This window comes from Rhineura floridana, chromosome 8 (assembly GCF_030035675.1).
Source record: "Rhineura floridana isolate rRhiFlo1 chromosome 8, rRhiFlo1.hap2, whole genome shotgun sequence".
Classification (NCBI taxonomy): Eukaryota; Metazoa; Chordata; class Lepidosauria; order Squamata; family Rhineuridae; genus Rhineura; species Rhineura floridana.
Window position 1 is genome coordinate 75,888,322 of NC_084487.1, and position 15,525 is coordinate 75,903,846.

At 40.5% G+C, this 15,525-nt stretch overlaps 1 protein-coding gene across 1 annotated transcript; it reads left to right on the forward strand.

The window, feature by feature from the left end:
* Positions 1 to 363: 363 nt before the first annotated feature.
* On the forward strand, positions 364 to 14,408 carry KICS2 (KICSTOR subunit 2). The gene is made up of 3 exons (XM_061639845.1): positions 364 to 719; positions 2,797 to 3,085; positions 13,289 to 14,408. The coding sequence occupies exons 1-3, from the start codon at positions 485 to 487 to the stop codon at positions 14,103 to 14,105; spliced, it is 1,341 nt and encodes a 446-aa protein (XP_061495829.1). The 5' UTR covers positions 364 to 484; the 3' UTR covers positions 14,106 to 14,408.
* Positions 14,409 to 15,525: the final 1,117 nt, after the last annotated feature.

Genomic DNA, 15,525 nt, shown 5'->3' on the forward strand with positions numbered 1-15,525 from the left:
GGTAAGTGCTGTCTTTGGGACAAAACAGGTTAGGGGGCAATACAATACACACTTACCTGGGAGTCAATCCCATTGAACCCAATGGAGTTTTCTTCTGAGCAGACATGTATTGGATTGCAGCCCTAGTTACTCCTGTCCTAGGCTTCAACTTTTCTGCCCTTGCTGCATTTATATGGATATAAAAAATTCTTCTTCTCTCCAGGTTCCCCGTGTGGGCATTACCAACCGAGTCTTTTATCCGATTCCTCTTTTCCAACACAGGTCACGACAAGTCAGATTCACGCCCTTCCTTTTCCTTGTAGGTCACGTGGCACTGAGCCTTCCCCTTGCCCTCTCTCCTGATTGGCTCCAGACTGGGAAGGGGCGGAGCATCGGAGTGTTATGGCCGTCCTCCCTATCATGTGATTGTCGTGTGTATGTGTATACCTGTCTGTGCGGACGACGCGGGCGAGGGAGCTGCTCTGCGCGTCGCGGTGGCGGGCGAATGGGGGAATCGATCCCGCTGGGCGCGCCGGTGCCGGTGGAGCAGGCGGTGCTTGAGACCTTTTTCTCCCACTTGGGCATCTTCTCCTACGACAAGGCCAAGGACAATGTGGAGAAGGAGCGCGAGGCGAACAAGAGCGCCGGGGCCAGCTGGCTTTCGCTGTTGGCGGGGCTGGCCCACCTGGCCGCGGCCGAGAAGGCCTATCACAGCATGACCTTCCTGGGTCAGAAACTAGGTACCCCACCGCTGCTTTCGCGGCTGCTTCGCGGCTGTTGCCACCCTCCCACTTCCCGCCCTTTCACACTTGGGCTCCGCTCCGCGCTCCTCTCTCACCTGGTGGCTGCTTTTGAGTTTTCTCCCGAAGGGGAAGGCTTAGCACGCCCCTTGGAAGTACTGAGTCATGGAGTAACCCACCCCCGCCTTCACAGCCACTGCTTGGCCAAGCGCGTGGAAGAGCAGAGCTTCCTTGACGTGCAAAACTTCTCGTTGAACTCCTGACTTAGGCCCGCCGGTAACCAACACTAAGCCCTGAAGGTAGAGGTTGAAGGCTGGGCCCATGACATTTTCTTTTAGAGCTAGGGCTCAGTGTGTGAACTGGAAAAGCAATGCATATTGGAGCATGTGCAGAGTGCCTTACCGTATCTCTTCTCTCTCCTTATTCCCTTTGCCCCACATTTGGGATTGACGTCCCTGGGTGTGCCTGAAGCTTTGGGTTATTCAGCAGAGAAAGCGTTCTCTTTAAACAAACCACATAAAAAGACGCAGGGGCAGCTCAAAGGTATATTTGCTGACAAGGTGTATGGTGTTGAGTAGAAGAGCCACTTCAGGCATCCGCTGTTCCTCACAAGCAGCACGTTCTTTCACATTTCTTGATAACCTTTTTGTTCCCATATCTATCCAGCAGAAAATAAACACAATCATAATAACATTGGGAAAGATAGAGCAACTGTTTTGCATGCAGTAGGTCCCAGGTTCAGGCCTTGGCAACTCCAGGTAGGGCTGGGAATGCTGCCTGTCAGTGTAGACAATATTGAGCTAGCTAGACCAATGGTCTAACTTGGTATAAGGTAGCTTCCTGTGTTCTTTTGTCAGCAACAGCATTATGTGGTCTGTAGCTGAGGACCAAATGGAAGCTAATGGGCAGCAACCACTTTTGGTGCTGGAGTGGCAATTTAAGTGTGATGGCAAGAGTCCTAATTGAAAGGCTTGGAACTGAGAGCTGACTAATGGGTCCTTAGTGACATTTGATGAAAAACAGCCAGTACAGGCTACTGCCTGACTTTTAATGCATTGAGCTGTGTAAATTTTTGTTCAAAATTGTAAAGCTACTCTAAACAGTATTCTGGGAAGAGGCACTGGAATAATGTGTTATCACAGGGTTTTCTAGTTCTTCTGATGCATATGTTTGCAGAACTAGGTTGTAGCTTCATCATTATCAATTTATAAAATCATCTTGTATGTAGCCGGCACTGTACAAAATAGAAAAGCACAAGTCCCTGCCTGAAGTTTCATAATCTAAAAAAGACGAGACAAAAGGAGAGGGGAGTTGTAAGGAAAGGGGGAAGAATATAATCTTGGAGTAGGGATTTTTAGTAATTGCTTTTAAAATGGCAGCTGGTTACAAACAGAAGTTACTCTTGGCATCTGGTTACTTAACTTTACTGCCTTCCCTTAATGGTTCTTGTGAATCCACTGAGGTATGATGTGGCTCTTGGGAAAATACATGCTTATGCTTTCCATATTTTAAATAATTTAAAATGTACTTGTTTGTTCGCTTTTATGGACTAGTAAGCAGGTCTCCAAATGTGTATGACCGTTCTCTTTGGTTTTTGATTTGCAGTCAGAATAGTGGTATATGCATGGCTGTACATTTCAGGTTTCAGTGCTGCTTTAGAAACTTAAAAGTGTTCCATGTTGTGTTTGCTCAAGAAACACATTTAAAAGTTTATGAGTAGCAATATGAGTTATTAACATTTCATAGTGGGAGAGTTGTCTCAAATCCCTAGAAAAGAGGTTGCTTCTAGGTTGCAGATATTCTTCCCGGTAAACCTAGAAGTAATACTGAAACCTTTCTGAAAACAAGGGTTGAACTGCTGAAAAATTAATTTGTGACAAGTATAAGTTAATCTGCTAAAATGTAATCGTCTATTATGTAATAATGAAAATTGCTCTTAAAAGTCGAGGCTGCTCTTGAACATGTAATTGCTAATGAACTAAAGAAAGTTTGGGAGCATATTATTACGTTATGTTATCTTGCATGCTTTCCATTGATTGTATGGTTTGAGTAATATATTTCCCCCCCAAAAAAACAGGTGGGCAGTCGTTCTTCAGTCGAAAAGACTCTATACGAACTATATACACATCTCTGCATAACGAATTGAAGAAGGTGGTGACAACAGGTCGGAATGCAATAGGTGGAACAGCTCCTCACTTAGAAGAACTGCTTTCTCATCTGTCTGAACAGCTTTGCTTTTTTGTTCAGGCTCGAATGGAAATTGCTGATTTCTATGAAAAAATGTATAGCCTTAGTACTCAAAAGTTTATCATCTCAGAGGAACTGGTGAACATCTTGGAATCCATCCTAAAAAAATATAGCTCCAGGTCAGTGTGTGTCCTTTTTATGTCACCATTGTCTTTATTATAAGCTAAAGGACTGAAAATCAACACAGCATCTTTGTCAGAGTAGCAGCACAATCCAGATTCCATATGGTGTAGCTTTTATATTGTTTTATAGTTGGAGAAAATGTCTTTAACGTATCTGAACCGTGCCAACAAAGTCTCTGTAATTAGATTGTTGGTGGTGTTTTCTGTGACCAGATGTTGGATCAGAGATCTGGCACAGTTTATATCCTGTTCATTAACTAAGAAGTTCATTGAAACTTTCATAATCACTTCCCCTTAAAATTTTAATGGAACAAGGAAACCTGCAAGATTATACATAGTTGCCTTAAATGCAGAACATAATTACAGAGTTGGGTTCGGTGCAAAACTGAGTAGCATAGATCCATAAGTATATGAAACATAATTCTATCTATCCACCTGGTTAGAAAGCATGCCCAACTTTGTTTTTAAAGCAACATAATACTAGAAGATGTCTTAAGTGTGTGTGTGTGTGTATATATATATATGTATGAATGAATAGTATCCTATTTTTAGAAAAATTAGTGGGTCATCAGGGATATTTTTGTGAGCAAATCTTTATTTTCAACAGATGTTTATTTTAGGGACTGATAGGGCCTTCTCCTATGCCAGTATGTTTGAGCAGAACTATTAAAATAAAAATGAACACCAGCTTGCTGGGAACAGTGTGGTTCACTTCAAGAACAGCAGGAATATTTCCTGTTTTGAAGACTTCTTGACTGTAGCATAGGTCAGTTTTAGTCTATCTGACATTTCTGCCTGAAAAGAGAGTGTGGAAATAAACAACTGCTTTTGAAACACAGAATAATAAAATCTTTTTTAAAGGTACAGATCCAAAAGTTATTTCTATTTATTGGTTGCTTAAAAAGCAAGGTATTCTGCAGATTATACCTTTTAAAAATATTATTTGCATGTATTGGTTGCTCATGAAAAGTAATTCAGAGTGACTTATATATTGCTTTTTGGTCTTGAGTTTTCCTCTGCTTCAGATTTCATCAAGGGTAGATTTAACAAATAATCCATATCTGGCTAGTGCACAATTCAGCAGGATTAATTATAGCCCACTACTACAAAAGTTAAATGTAAAGTTAAATGTTACAATACAGGCAAACATTTCTGTTTAGCACCTAAAGAGCTTCAGAAGACAGTAGCCTAACTACCAGTGATTCAGAGAGCCACATGTGAGAAAACACATCGTGCTGTTAAGGTTGGTGTCCTCCTAAGGCATCATAAAAACTTGGTTGTCTCCAGCAGTGCTCTGCTGTACGTTCTTCAGATAGGTGGTTTGTAATGGAAAGTGTCATTTCAACAGATATTCTCAGCATATAACTGCCAACTGATTTTGTAGCTGCTATTCTTTAAGACTAAAAATAGGTATCTCAGCCACAATTCTTTGGTTAAAAGAATTTTAACAAATCCTGTAGGAAGACATGACACAACAGCCTTAGGATGGTAAGGTGAGAGTATGAGGTTGAACATTGTAACATTAACCCACAAAGATAGCATAGCTCCCTTAATGCATTGACCTATGATACCATCTTTAATTTATTATTTTTATTATTTACATCCTGCCTTTCTGACCAGTTAAACATAAAAGCAGCTTGCAGTGTCAGTTGAGTATAGCTATACCCATCCCAAAAAGTGGTCTTTTGGTTTTGAAGGATTAGGATGCCCAGTGAGGCTTTAGTTTCTTGTTTTGTGTTATTAGCTGTTAAAAACCTTTATGTGTCTGTTGCCAACATTGTCACACTTCTTTGTGATTAAGAAGCAGAACTGGTAGCTGGCTAGTTTTCAGTAATGCTGACTGAGTACAGATCACATCTGAGATTCAGTTTATGTATTTCAAGAATGTGTCTGCTGTTTCTTTGGCGGGACATAAAAACCACAATACACTTGAGAAGGAGACAATATGGTGCTTCCCCAGATACTGGTGTCACCAAAACCACTAAGCAAATATTGTTGCTTTTTTAAATGTGAGTGGCTGTCATTCACCTGTGGAAGAAAATAAAGAGTGTTTGCTCTTCTCCTCTGAGGCTGGATGACCTGGCCCATACTGACAGGAATCCTTGAAGTGTAATAGTTGTTAGAAACACAGTACCTTACCAGTTGGAGATGCATTATCTGTGAAGGCAACTGCATTGTTTCAGGGAAGATGATATGTTCTCAGTGGTTTTTTCCTCTGTCTCAAGCGCAGCTTCTGGTTTGAGAGGGTGCTGAAGTATTCCATACCTTCATGCCAGAGAGTAATATATTGCTTTGGGGGAGCAAGGGGCAAAGTTGGACCTAAAAACTAGGCCTGACCCCAATGGTGGCTTCACCTTGATGATGGTGAACATGATGGAGGGTATTGCCTTTGGGGATGGAGAAAATGTGGTGGTGGTGGTGGTGGTGATAACAATTGCCTGCCTGTCAAACCAGTTTTATAATGTAGTTTTCATTACATTCTTGAAAAATTATCTCAGCCTGCTCTTCATGATTTTTCTAAACTAAAACATACACATTGGCTAATTAATTTCAAATAGTTCCCCAGAATTTGAGGCTATTAAAAAGAAATATGGTTTCATACTTCTGTTTCTTTATTGTCAGTGTCAGGAGTAGACCGTTTTTTTGTAGAAAGCAGGTGTGGAAATAAATTTGTAATGATGTCTGTGATAAGGCGTTAAATTAGAACATATTTCTGAGGCACTCTGAGATTTATCATTCAGCCTTCATCGTAATCTAGCTGGCCATTTTCTTGGATTACAGGTTGTCACTGGATGTCCCAAAGAAGGCTTACATTCAGCTGAAATTAGCTGAGAGTTTTATGTGGTGTACTGAAGTCACACTGTCTCCAAATAGACAACATATTTTCAGACACCTTATCAGGAATGTTCTATTCATTAGGAAACAGTTTCAGCACTGGTCTGTGCTTTATCTAGTTTGCAGTAACAATAAAATGACTGTTGATCTGTTGGTTGGAACCAACCTGAGTTGATGTTTTGTAGAAAAGAGGAGCAGACAAGTCAACATCAAGGCTACATTTGCTTTTTTCCAAACATCTTACTTCTGCATAAAGTGATGTTTATATAATTTGATTAGTGTAACTTATTCTGACTAGATGCCCATTGTATGCAGATGTGAAGCATTTTATGGCTAGTGGGAAAGTATACATTTTGGTTTCTGTTCATGTAAAAGCTTCTGTACTTATGATTTCATATGCTAGTGCAAAATTCATATTGGGAAGCAGTTGCTGCAAATGAAGGTTCCATGTTGGGTGAGGTTTTGCCCTTTTTCCTTTATGAATAGTATTACCTATGCTGACCACTTTGTTTCCTCTATTTTCTACTGGGAGATCAGTATAGAATTCACTAATAGGCAAAAAACCTTGCGGTTTAAAAATGTACCTATAGCCCACAGATATTTCTACCAAACTTTAAAAAGCAGGGAAATTGGGCAGCTATAGTGAATGCACCAGGGGAGCATGAGACCTGAACTCCTCTCTGAGATATTGTACTGCCCTACAAAGTTGTCAAAATGCAAACACAATTTGGGTTGGTCTTTCACAGTCCAATCCACTTGCTGTGTAGCTTGGAAGAATTTGGTAACGTGTGCCTCTGAGCATATGGTGAGTGGTGGCAACACCTGCCATCTCCAAAGATGGAGAATTACATTTTTGTATGTTTGTTGGTGTTCTTCTTACTTTGCTTCTTTCCTGTGTTACTAATGTTTCTACAGAGAATCTAAACTAGAAAATTTAATTTCCCTCATTATTCATCCTAGAAATCTGTGTCAAATTTATTTTTATTAATTTCAAAGCCTTTTTATTGGTTAATGTCATATGATGGTGAAGATAGCCTTTTTTGTTTCAAACTGGAGGTTATGGTCTATTTCTATTTTGGGTGCATTAACAGTTGGACCTGAAACTGCAGTTTAATGTAAAATCAGACTGATTCCAATATGCTGCTACTTTAGCAATGGCTCTAGTTGTTGGAAAAAAAAGGATGCATGTTTTCAGCCTGCTATGTTTAAACCACTTTATTTAAGGCAAGGTGTTCACAATCAATTAAAAACATAGAGCACACCTAGAATTTTGCTAGAATATATTTCACCTCCCACTGTTTTATCTTGTGCAAATTGAGACACTTCTGAGGTCCACTGGAGATTATTTTGCAGACGTCAGTGCCATTATTCCACAATTATGTTTGGAGTTTTTTTAGTATAAATTTTGCAAAGTGTTGCTGTACTTCACATATTCATAGAAACAAAAGTAAAAGAAAATGATTTCCTATAGAAAACTTCACTAAAATTGCAAAGTAAATCAGACATATTCAAAGTGACCATCTGAACTATATCAACTGTCTTAATAATGTTGCTTCCTCCCGGCTATTTATTTAATTTATTTATTTAATTAATTTTTTTATTTAATTAAATTTTTATACCGCCCATAGCCTGGGCTCTCAGGGCGGTGTACAACAGAGAAAGCATTTCATATACAATTTAAAATCTAGTCATCATAATCAACAATATAGATATACATCAGTAAAAAAGTTAAAAACATAATTAAACCCATAAGAAATGCAAGTTAATAGATAATTACAAAAAAGTGTGGCATACAACACTAAAACAAGATCAGCACAGGACATATCTTCTATTATTTGGGCTGATTACAGGTGTTGCCACCACTCACCATATGCTCAGAGGCACATGTTACCAAATTCTTCCAAGCTACACAGCAAGTGGATTGGACTGTGAAAGACCAACCCAAATTGTGTTTGCATTTTGACAACTTTGTAGGGCAGTACAATATCTCAGAGAGGAGTTCAGGTCTCCTGCTCCCCTGGTGCATTCACTATAGCTGCCCAATTTCCCTGCTTTTTAAAGTTTGGTAGAAATATCTGTGGGCTATAGGTACATTCTTAAACCGCAAGGTTTTTTGCCTATTAGTGAATTTCCCTGCTTTTTAATCCGGGAGGTAAGAAATGGGATCCTGTGCAAGTTTGCTGAGAATGGATTGATCATTTGCATGCTTATTGTGTTCAGTGGGATTTACACACACACACCAGGCAATCATGCTTAAGATAGGCTCACTGCTTAGTACTCAGACATCTAGCAGAAAAATATATGAATGGGTTGAACAGGGGCCTCTATGCAGCTTTTATGGATCTCAGGATGGCTTTTGATTCTGTCCCTAGAAAACTACTATGGGCCAAATTATATAAATCCTCGATCGACAAACATCTTTTATTCTTAATTAGTCGTTTGTATCAATCTACATCGATAAGGGTACGATATGACCCAAATGGAAACTTGACAAATTCCATTCCAGCAACAGTAGGTGTCCGACAAGGGTGTGTGTTGGCTCCAACCTTATTTAATCTTTTTCTTAATGATCTAAAAGAAAATTGCTGCTCAAGCAATCTACACTCCCCTAAAATAGCAGAGGTTAATTGTCCTCTGTTGTTGTATGCCGATGACTCTGTTTTACTGTCCTTTTCGGAAATAGGATTAAAGCGTCTTCTGAGAATCTTCATGGTTTTATTGTGAAAATTTTTTTTCTCAGTATAAATTTTTCCAAATCCCAAATAATGGTTTTCACGCTGTCGGAAGGCAGAGCTGGGGTCCCAATCCCAGGGAGCTGGATCCCGGAGAGTTGGGAGAAGAGTATTCGGATGGATGGCAGAGGGAAGGGGGAGGAACTTCCCCCCTTTGGAGCGAAGACAAAACAGAGGAACTGCCAGTGATAAGGTCGCTTAGCAACGGGGAGCCTGAGCCCTCCCTGGACATTCTCACGCCTCCCCCTCTTTCAGGTTCAGAGCAAGAGGGGGAAGAGGGAGGGCTGCTCACAGCCGAAAAGCGGGGAGGCAGTTTACCATCAGCCCCTCCCCTATCCCCCATCCTGGAATCGGAAACTTCAGAAGAGGAGGGGGTGATGCTTCCCCCCTCACCGCGCACACGCAGACAGCTGAAAAGACAGGAGAGAAGGGGGGAAGGCGGGCAGTACCTGAGGGGCAGTTAAGGAAGAGCGAAAGATTGCGCGCCCGTTTGGCCCCTTCTTAAAGAACAGGCGGGAAGAAGTCCCTTGCTCTGTCAACTTTCTCCCAATGCCGCAGGACCTGTATCCCTGTATTGATTCATGAGAAAACGCAGTCTTTGTTTGGACATTACCCTAATAAAACACGAATTAACTACAATCGTTGGTCTGGTTCCTGAGTCACATCCTGGGCCTGACACACGCGAAACAAACGGAAATATCATTGGAAGATTAAAGGCTAATATTTTAGTCAAGTAAATAAATTTAAGTACCTCGGTATAATTTTTAGTTCTTCACTATCTTGGTCTTCCCAGATTTGTGCGGTCACCGCATCTGCACAAAATATTTCCAAAACTATTATTAGATTCTTCTACTCCAGAGGAGGCAGATACATCCCTGCAGCCCTAAACATTTTTAAAATCAAAATATTACCGCACCTCCTCTACGGTACACCTGTTTGGGTTACAAATTTTAATCCCAAAATAGAACAAGTTCTTTCGGATTTCTTGAGGGCTATATTCAGGTTACCAAATTGCGCCTCTCCTGCTGGTCTTCGTTTAGAGGCTGGAATCAATTCTGTAGAGTGCTCAGCTTGGATGCAAACTTTTAGTTTTTGGACTAAAATGGCGTATACGGGTCCTTCCCTGGGTTACCTTCATCTACTATGGGGGGATCCGTTTGTCAGTTCTTGGTCCAAAATTCTAAACGAAAAGTTAAACTATTTAAAGGCTTATCTAAAGAGCTACTGGCTTCTTGGGATCTTAAGGCTGCAATGCATACAATTGGCCAACGGATAAAAGATCTAGACCGTCAGTTTCTAATGTCAAAAGCAAAAACTTCTTGTTCTCCATCGCATTTTGGCCTGAGTTTTTGCTTTCCAAATCAAGCTTCATACTTAGAAGATTTAACCTTCCCGCAATATAGATTCCTGTTTACCCGAGCCAGATTCAATTGCTTCCCTTCTGCTATCCTAGAGGGTCGCTTTCATGGTATTCCCGCAGAAAACCGATTTTGTATCTGTAAGATGAACCTACTCGAAACAATTTGCCATGTTCTCTTCTTCTGTGATCTATACTCTGATGCAAGAAAAAATCTCATTCTACCTTTATTTACTGGTCTTCCAGGTAGATCTTTAACCTGGAAAACGCACTACCTTTTATCTGATAAACACAATTATGTAACTCTGCATGTAGCCAAATTCTTTTATATAGCCCAGTCCATTCGTAAAAGGCAGGTTTTATAATTTTTAGGTTGTCGATTTAAAGTTTAGGATTTATTCAAATTTAAACCTGCTTTATGGGTTTTTAATTCGCTTATATTCCAGTTCAATTGATTGTATGTATTGTTATGCTGTTTAAGTTTAGATTGAATTCTGGTTTGTTGCAGTAACAGTAATTTAATCTAAATGTTTGAAAGACTTTTTAATGATTTGTAAGGTGTACTGAGTTGTTGTATTGCAACATTTTGTATTTCGGGTCTATGACCGTAATAAACTGAATGAAGCTTAAGATAGGCAAAACTGACCACAGGGGATGGGGAAGGGAGGAGAGGGAGGCGGGAGGGGTGGAAAGGCAGAGGGGAGGACTGGGAGGGGAGCAGGCAGGAGGGGGAGGGGAGAAGGACAGATGTGGTCGTTTGCATGTTTATTGATTATTGAGTTCAGTGGAATTTACTCCTGTGCAATCATGCTTAGGATAGGTAAAACTGACTGGGGGGGAGGGACGGAGGGCTGGAGTGGGCAGGGAAGGCGGAAGAAGGAAGAGGGGAGGCTAAAGGCTGTCAAGGCCGTCTCGAAGCAGATGTGGTTGGCAAGGGCAGCGAACAGAGATAAAAACCTTGAAACCAAAAGCACAGTGTGGGGGAAGTATTTTGTGAAGCAAGGAGTTTGTTAGGAGAAGCGAAGGAGAGCAATTCATATCTGTTTACCTATTGTCAGTAAAGACTCTTAACTTTAACTACCTGTGTCTCCGTGGCTATCTTTCGGCTGGACTATCTACGCTTGGGTACAACCAGGCAACTGGGGTAACATCTGGGCCGCACCGCATCACTACACCACAGAAAGGGAGAGGAAAGGGGAAGGAGGGAAAAGGCAGGTCTGATCATTTGTATGATTATTGAGTTGAATCGGATATACTCCTATGCAATCATGTTTAGGATAGGTAAAACTGCCCAGGCTGGGCCAACCAAGACGTCTTCTGTATCTTTCACAGTTGGGCAGGGGGAAGGGACAATTCTACCTTGTGGTTTTTCCCATTACAATGTTGCAAGAACACCAGCACTTGGCTGACTTTCTCTTCTCCTAAAGATACAGGATCAGTCTCAGGCCCTGAACCTGGCAACCCTACCTCCCACCCAAATTTAAAACAAAGCTGTCCCTGGCCACATCCACACCAGGCCTCTATTACACTTTGGACAATCATTATTTATTTATCTATTTATTTAGTGTATTTATATACCGCCCCATAGCCGAAGCTCTCTGGGCGGTTTACAATAAATAAAAACATTAAAAACAAATATACAAATTTAAAAACACATCTTTTAAAAACAATTTAAAACAATTTATCATGGCTTCTCTCAAAGCCATGGCTCAAAGCCAATCATGGCTTCTCTCAAAGAATCCTGGGAAGTGTAGTTAGTGAAGGGTGCTGAGAGTTGCTAGGAGACGCCCTGTTTCTCTCACAGACCTTCAGTCAGAGTGGCTGACTGTTAAACCATTCTCTCAAGGGAATAGGAGTCTCCTCTCAGCACCTTTCACAAACTACACTTCCCAGGAGTCTTTGAGGGAAGCCATGACTGTCTCCAGTGAAATCAAGTCTGGTGTGGGTGTGGCCCTCTGATTAGCCAAGCCCAGCAGCTATGAGGCTTTTAGAACACTGACAGTTGGTCCTTACTGAGCACGCTCCGCGCTATGATTGGGTCCCAGCCAAAATTTATTAAATTAATTAAAAATCAGCCAGGCATTTTTTAAACTTTTAAACTGCAGCAGATGAAGGTCAGAGTATGGGGCAATGTCAGTATTAGGATTACAGGTACTCTGTGAACATGGGTGATTTTTAATGAATGACAACAGATTATAACTCTCAGAGAAAAAAGTCCAAAAGGGCTCTGAGGTTTTTCTCTCTCTTTTTACACTTTGAACTGTCTATTCTCTCTGACTGTTTTGTGTATCGCCATGGAAATTGACAGGGTTGTTAAGCAAGCGTTTCTGAGTTCAGGACTATAAGTTATGTAAGGTTTTGTTTTGAAATGAGCTTATGGGAAGCATCAGAATGGCATGGGGGGTATTTTCCATTTAACATTGCGGAATGCGAAAAATCCCCGCTAACTATAGTATACAGCCACTCTTGTGGCTGTATAATACATGAGGGCTGCGGGAATCAAACATCATTAATTGGTGCATCCAGAACTCTCAAGAAAAAATAATGCAGACATGCCTAGACAGGTTTTCTGCAGAATTAGGGAGTTACTTGAGGTATTGGTCCAGTCCGTATGTCATTGTGTATCATAGATAATGGCTTTTTGAACATACCTGTCCAGTCTGTTTATCTGCACTACTGTGTGGAGGAAACAAAACATGATCCCTGGCTTAGCTTATGTCTGAACCAGGGACTGTGATTTGTTTTGCTCCCAGCAACCATGATCAGTAAAGCCAAGAACAAACCTTGACCTAAGATTATGGTTTGTTGGGAGTGAAACAAACCATGATGCCTGGTTCAAATATAATGCTAAGCCGGGCATCTTGGTTTGTTTGCTGCCAGTAAGCTGGAAGAAGTGAAGCAGTCATGATTCACTTGTGCATAGTAAACCATGGTTTATGGCTTATTATGAATGTGGCTGTTGTGTCGGAGCCAAATGTAGCCAATATTCAAGTGTTATACCTTTGGTAATTGGAACGAGGTAATTGGAATGAGCTCCTGTTTATCTAGTGCATGATTGTAACATGTGCAGAGTTACATTATTGATTTTAAATTGTTAGAAATAGTGAAAAAACTCATTAATTCTGTTTGGTACCATAGAGATGTTTCTAGGAATGATAGCATTCTGCAAGCGTGCTCTAGAGCTATACACTCTTTTTAGACTCGCAGCTAATTCAGAAGTATAGCTTTTCAGTGTGATGTATCTCTTGCACATTGAAATGTTTTCCCCTTTTCTAGGTTTCATCATCCAATCCTTAGTCCTCTGGAAAGCAGTTTCCAGTTAGAAGCGGATGTACTTACCCATCTTTTGAAGGCTCAGGCACAGATCTCAGAGTGGAAGTTCCTCCCATCCTTGGTCCATTTGCACAATGCTCACACAAAGCTGCAGACATGGGGACAGATTTTTGAGAAGCAACGAGAAACCAAGAAACACCTCTTTGGTGGCCAGTCTCAGAAGGCTGTACAACCTCCACACCTTTTCCTATGGCTAATGAAACTCAAAAATATCCTTCTTGCAAAATTTAGCTTTTACTTTCATGAGGCGCTTAGTCGGCAAACAACACCATCTGAAATGAAGACATTGACTGCAAAAGCCACTCCTGATTATTTTGGGAAAATTTCCAGTTTCATCAGGAAATACGATGCCATTAATGTTTCCTTAATCTTTGACAACCGTGGGTCAGAGAGTTTCCAGGGACATGGTTATCATCATCCCCATTCCTACAGAGAAGCACCAAAGGGTGTTGATCAGTATCCTGCAGTGGTATCTCTGCCCAATGACAGGCCAGTTATGCATTGGCCCAATGTCATTATGATTATGACTGACAGAGCTTCTGATCTCAACAGTTTGGAAAAGGTGGTCCATTTCTATGATGACAAAGTTCAAAGCACATACTTTTTGACTCGTCCTGAACCTCATTTTACCATCATAGTTATTTTTGAATCCAAGAAGTCTGAGAGAGACTCTCATTTTATCTCTTTTCTCAATGAAATTTCGTATTCCCTTAAGAACTCAAAAGCTTTTGCAAGCCTGAAGCCTGGATCCAAAGGATAAAAGTATTGGTTATTAAAATCATATCTTGGACTGCAAAGAAAACTAGTGTTAGGCTTCCCAAAATATCCATTTGTGTATGTTGGTCATTTTTTAATAAAAGAACTATTTTAATATTAAGTATTTAATGTTCAATGTTAATATTAAGCATTTTGGAATGAATAGTTTGAATTATATAAAATTGAAGGCAACAAACTCAAATGTACTGCACTAAAATTATCGAGATGGTGTTTTGCTCAACTGCTGTATTTTTTTTAAATCAATGACACTTTTTTGCCTTCACCTAAATGGAATATATGCACTTTATCTGTTGCTGGTCATTCACTTAGCAAATGCTGGAAATGTGGTTTGAAAAGGAATATGGAGTGTGGATTCCTCCCACCTCCAAATCCGTTTATTTTACTATTAAAGTATTCTTCAGTCATATTCACTGGAAAACGTTGGAACTTGGAAGCAATTAATTGCAATAAATCAAATGCATCATGGGAAAAAATACCTTTTATTTTGCAGCTCTGTAGAACCTTGGTCTGGAATTCTGTAAACCCCAAATAAGATGACTATGCTGAACATCGTTGATTTTATGAAATTCCCTACCCTTCCATATTGTATTTTTGCATATTATGTGATTTAACAATAGGAGATACATTATGTACTTTAAAGCTACAGTCTTACTGAATAGCTTGAATAGCCAGTAGCTTTCACTTATAAGTGTGACGGCTGAAATCTACATTGAGGGCTTAAACATTAGGGAGTGTCTTAGTTAACCACATCATAAGTGCCAATAAGCAGGGGGAAAATGCATAAGGACTAAAGACTGCTACTTTTGAAATACTTTTGTAAAGATTGAAATGGAAAAGTAGAATCATGAACAAATACATAAGAAGTAATAGCTAACAATTGTTGAGAAACTTGCCTTCCAGGAAACAATATAATCCCCTTAGAAGCTGTGTAAGCCAATGATAATTTCATAGCCTTGTTGCAGGGCCTTCACAGATCCCTTTCTCTGTAACTCTTTCACATAGTTGTTAATGTGTATATCCCACCTTTTCTTGAAAGAACTCAAGGCTGCAAACGGCAAAAATAGTTTGTTATGTGCCTCCAAGACGATTACGACTTGTGGTGACCCTATGAATCAGTGACCTCTGTGATGCCCTTCCCTGGCTCTCCCTGTCAGGTTCCTACCTGCTCGTGGTTACTGCCTGTCTCTAGGCACCACCAGGGACTCCACCAGTCCGGACTGTCCTTTTTTATGGTTTCTCTCCCCGCTCTAGCACAGATCTCAACAGATCCCCCTGCTAGACAGCACCACCAGTCACGTCCTATAACCAGTATTCCCAGAGACTCTGCCTGAGTCTCTCTATCAGGTTACCTCTGTGACTGCGTGCTTAAGCTGTCCCAATCCCTTTGTATCAATGCTGATAAT

What these genes read in the sequence shown, in the direction of transcription:
- KICS2 (XM_061639845.1), top strand. Translation starts at nt 485, where the DNA reads ATGGGGGAATCGATCCCGCTGGGCGCGCCGGTGCCGGTGGAGCAGGCG. An exon ending in CTTCCTGGGTCAGAAACTAG is followed by an intron (nt 720 to 2,796) that starts GTACCCCACCGC and finishes CCAAAAAAACAG; the next exon opens with GTGGGCAGTCGTTCTTCAGT. An exon ending in CTAAAAAAATATAGCTCCAG is followed by an intron (nt 3,086 to 13,288) that starts GTCAGTGTGTGT and finishes CCCCTTTTCTAG; the next exon opens with GTTTCATCATCCAATCCTTA.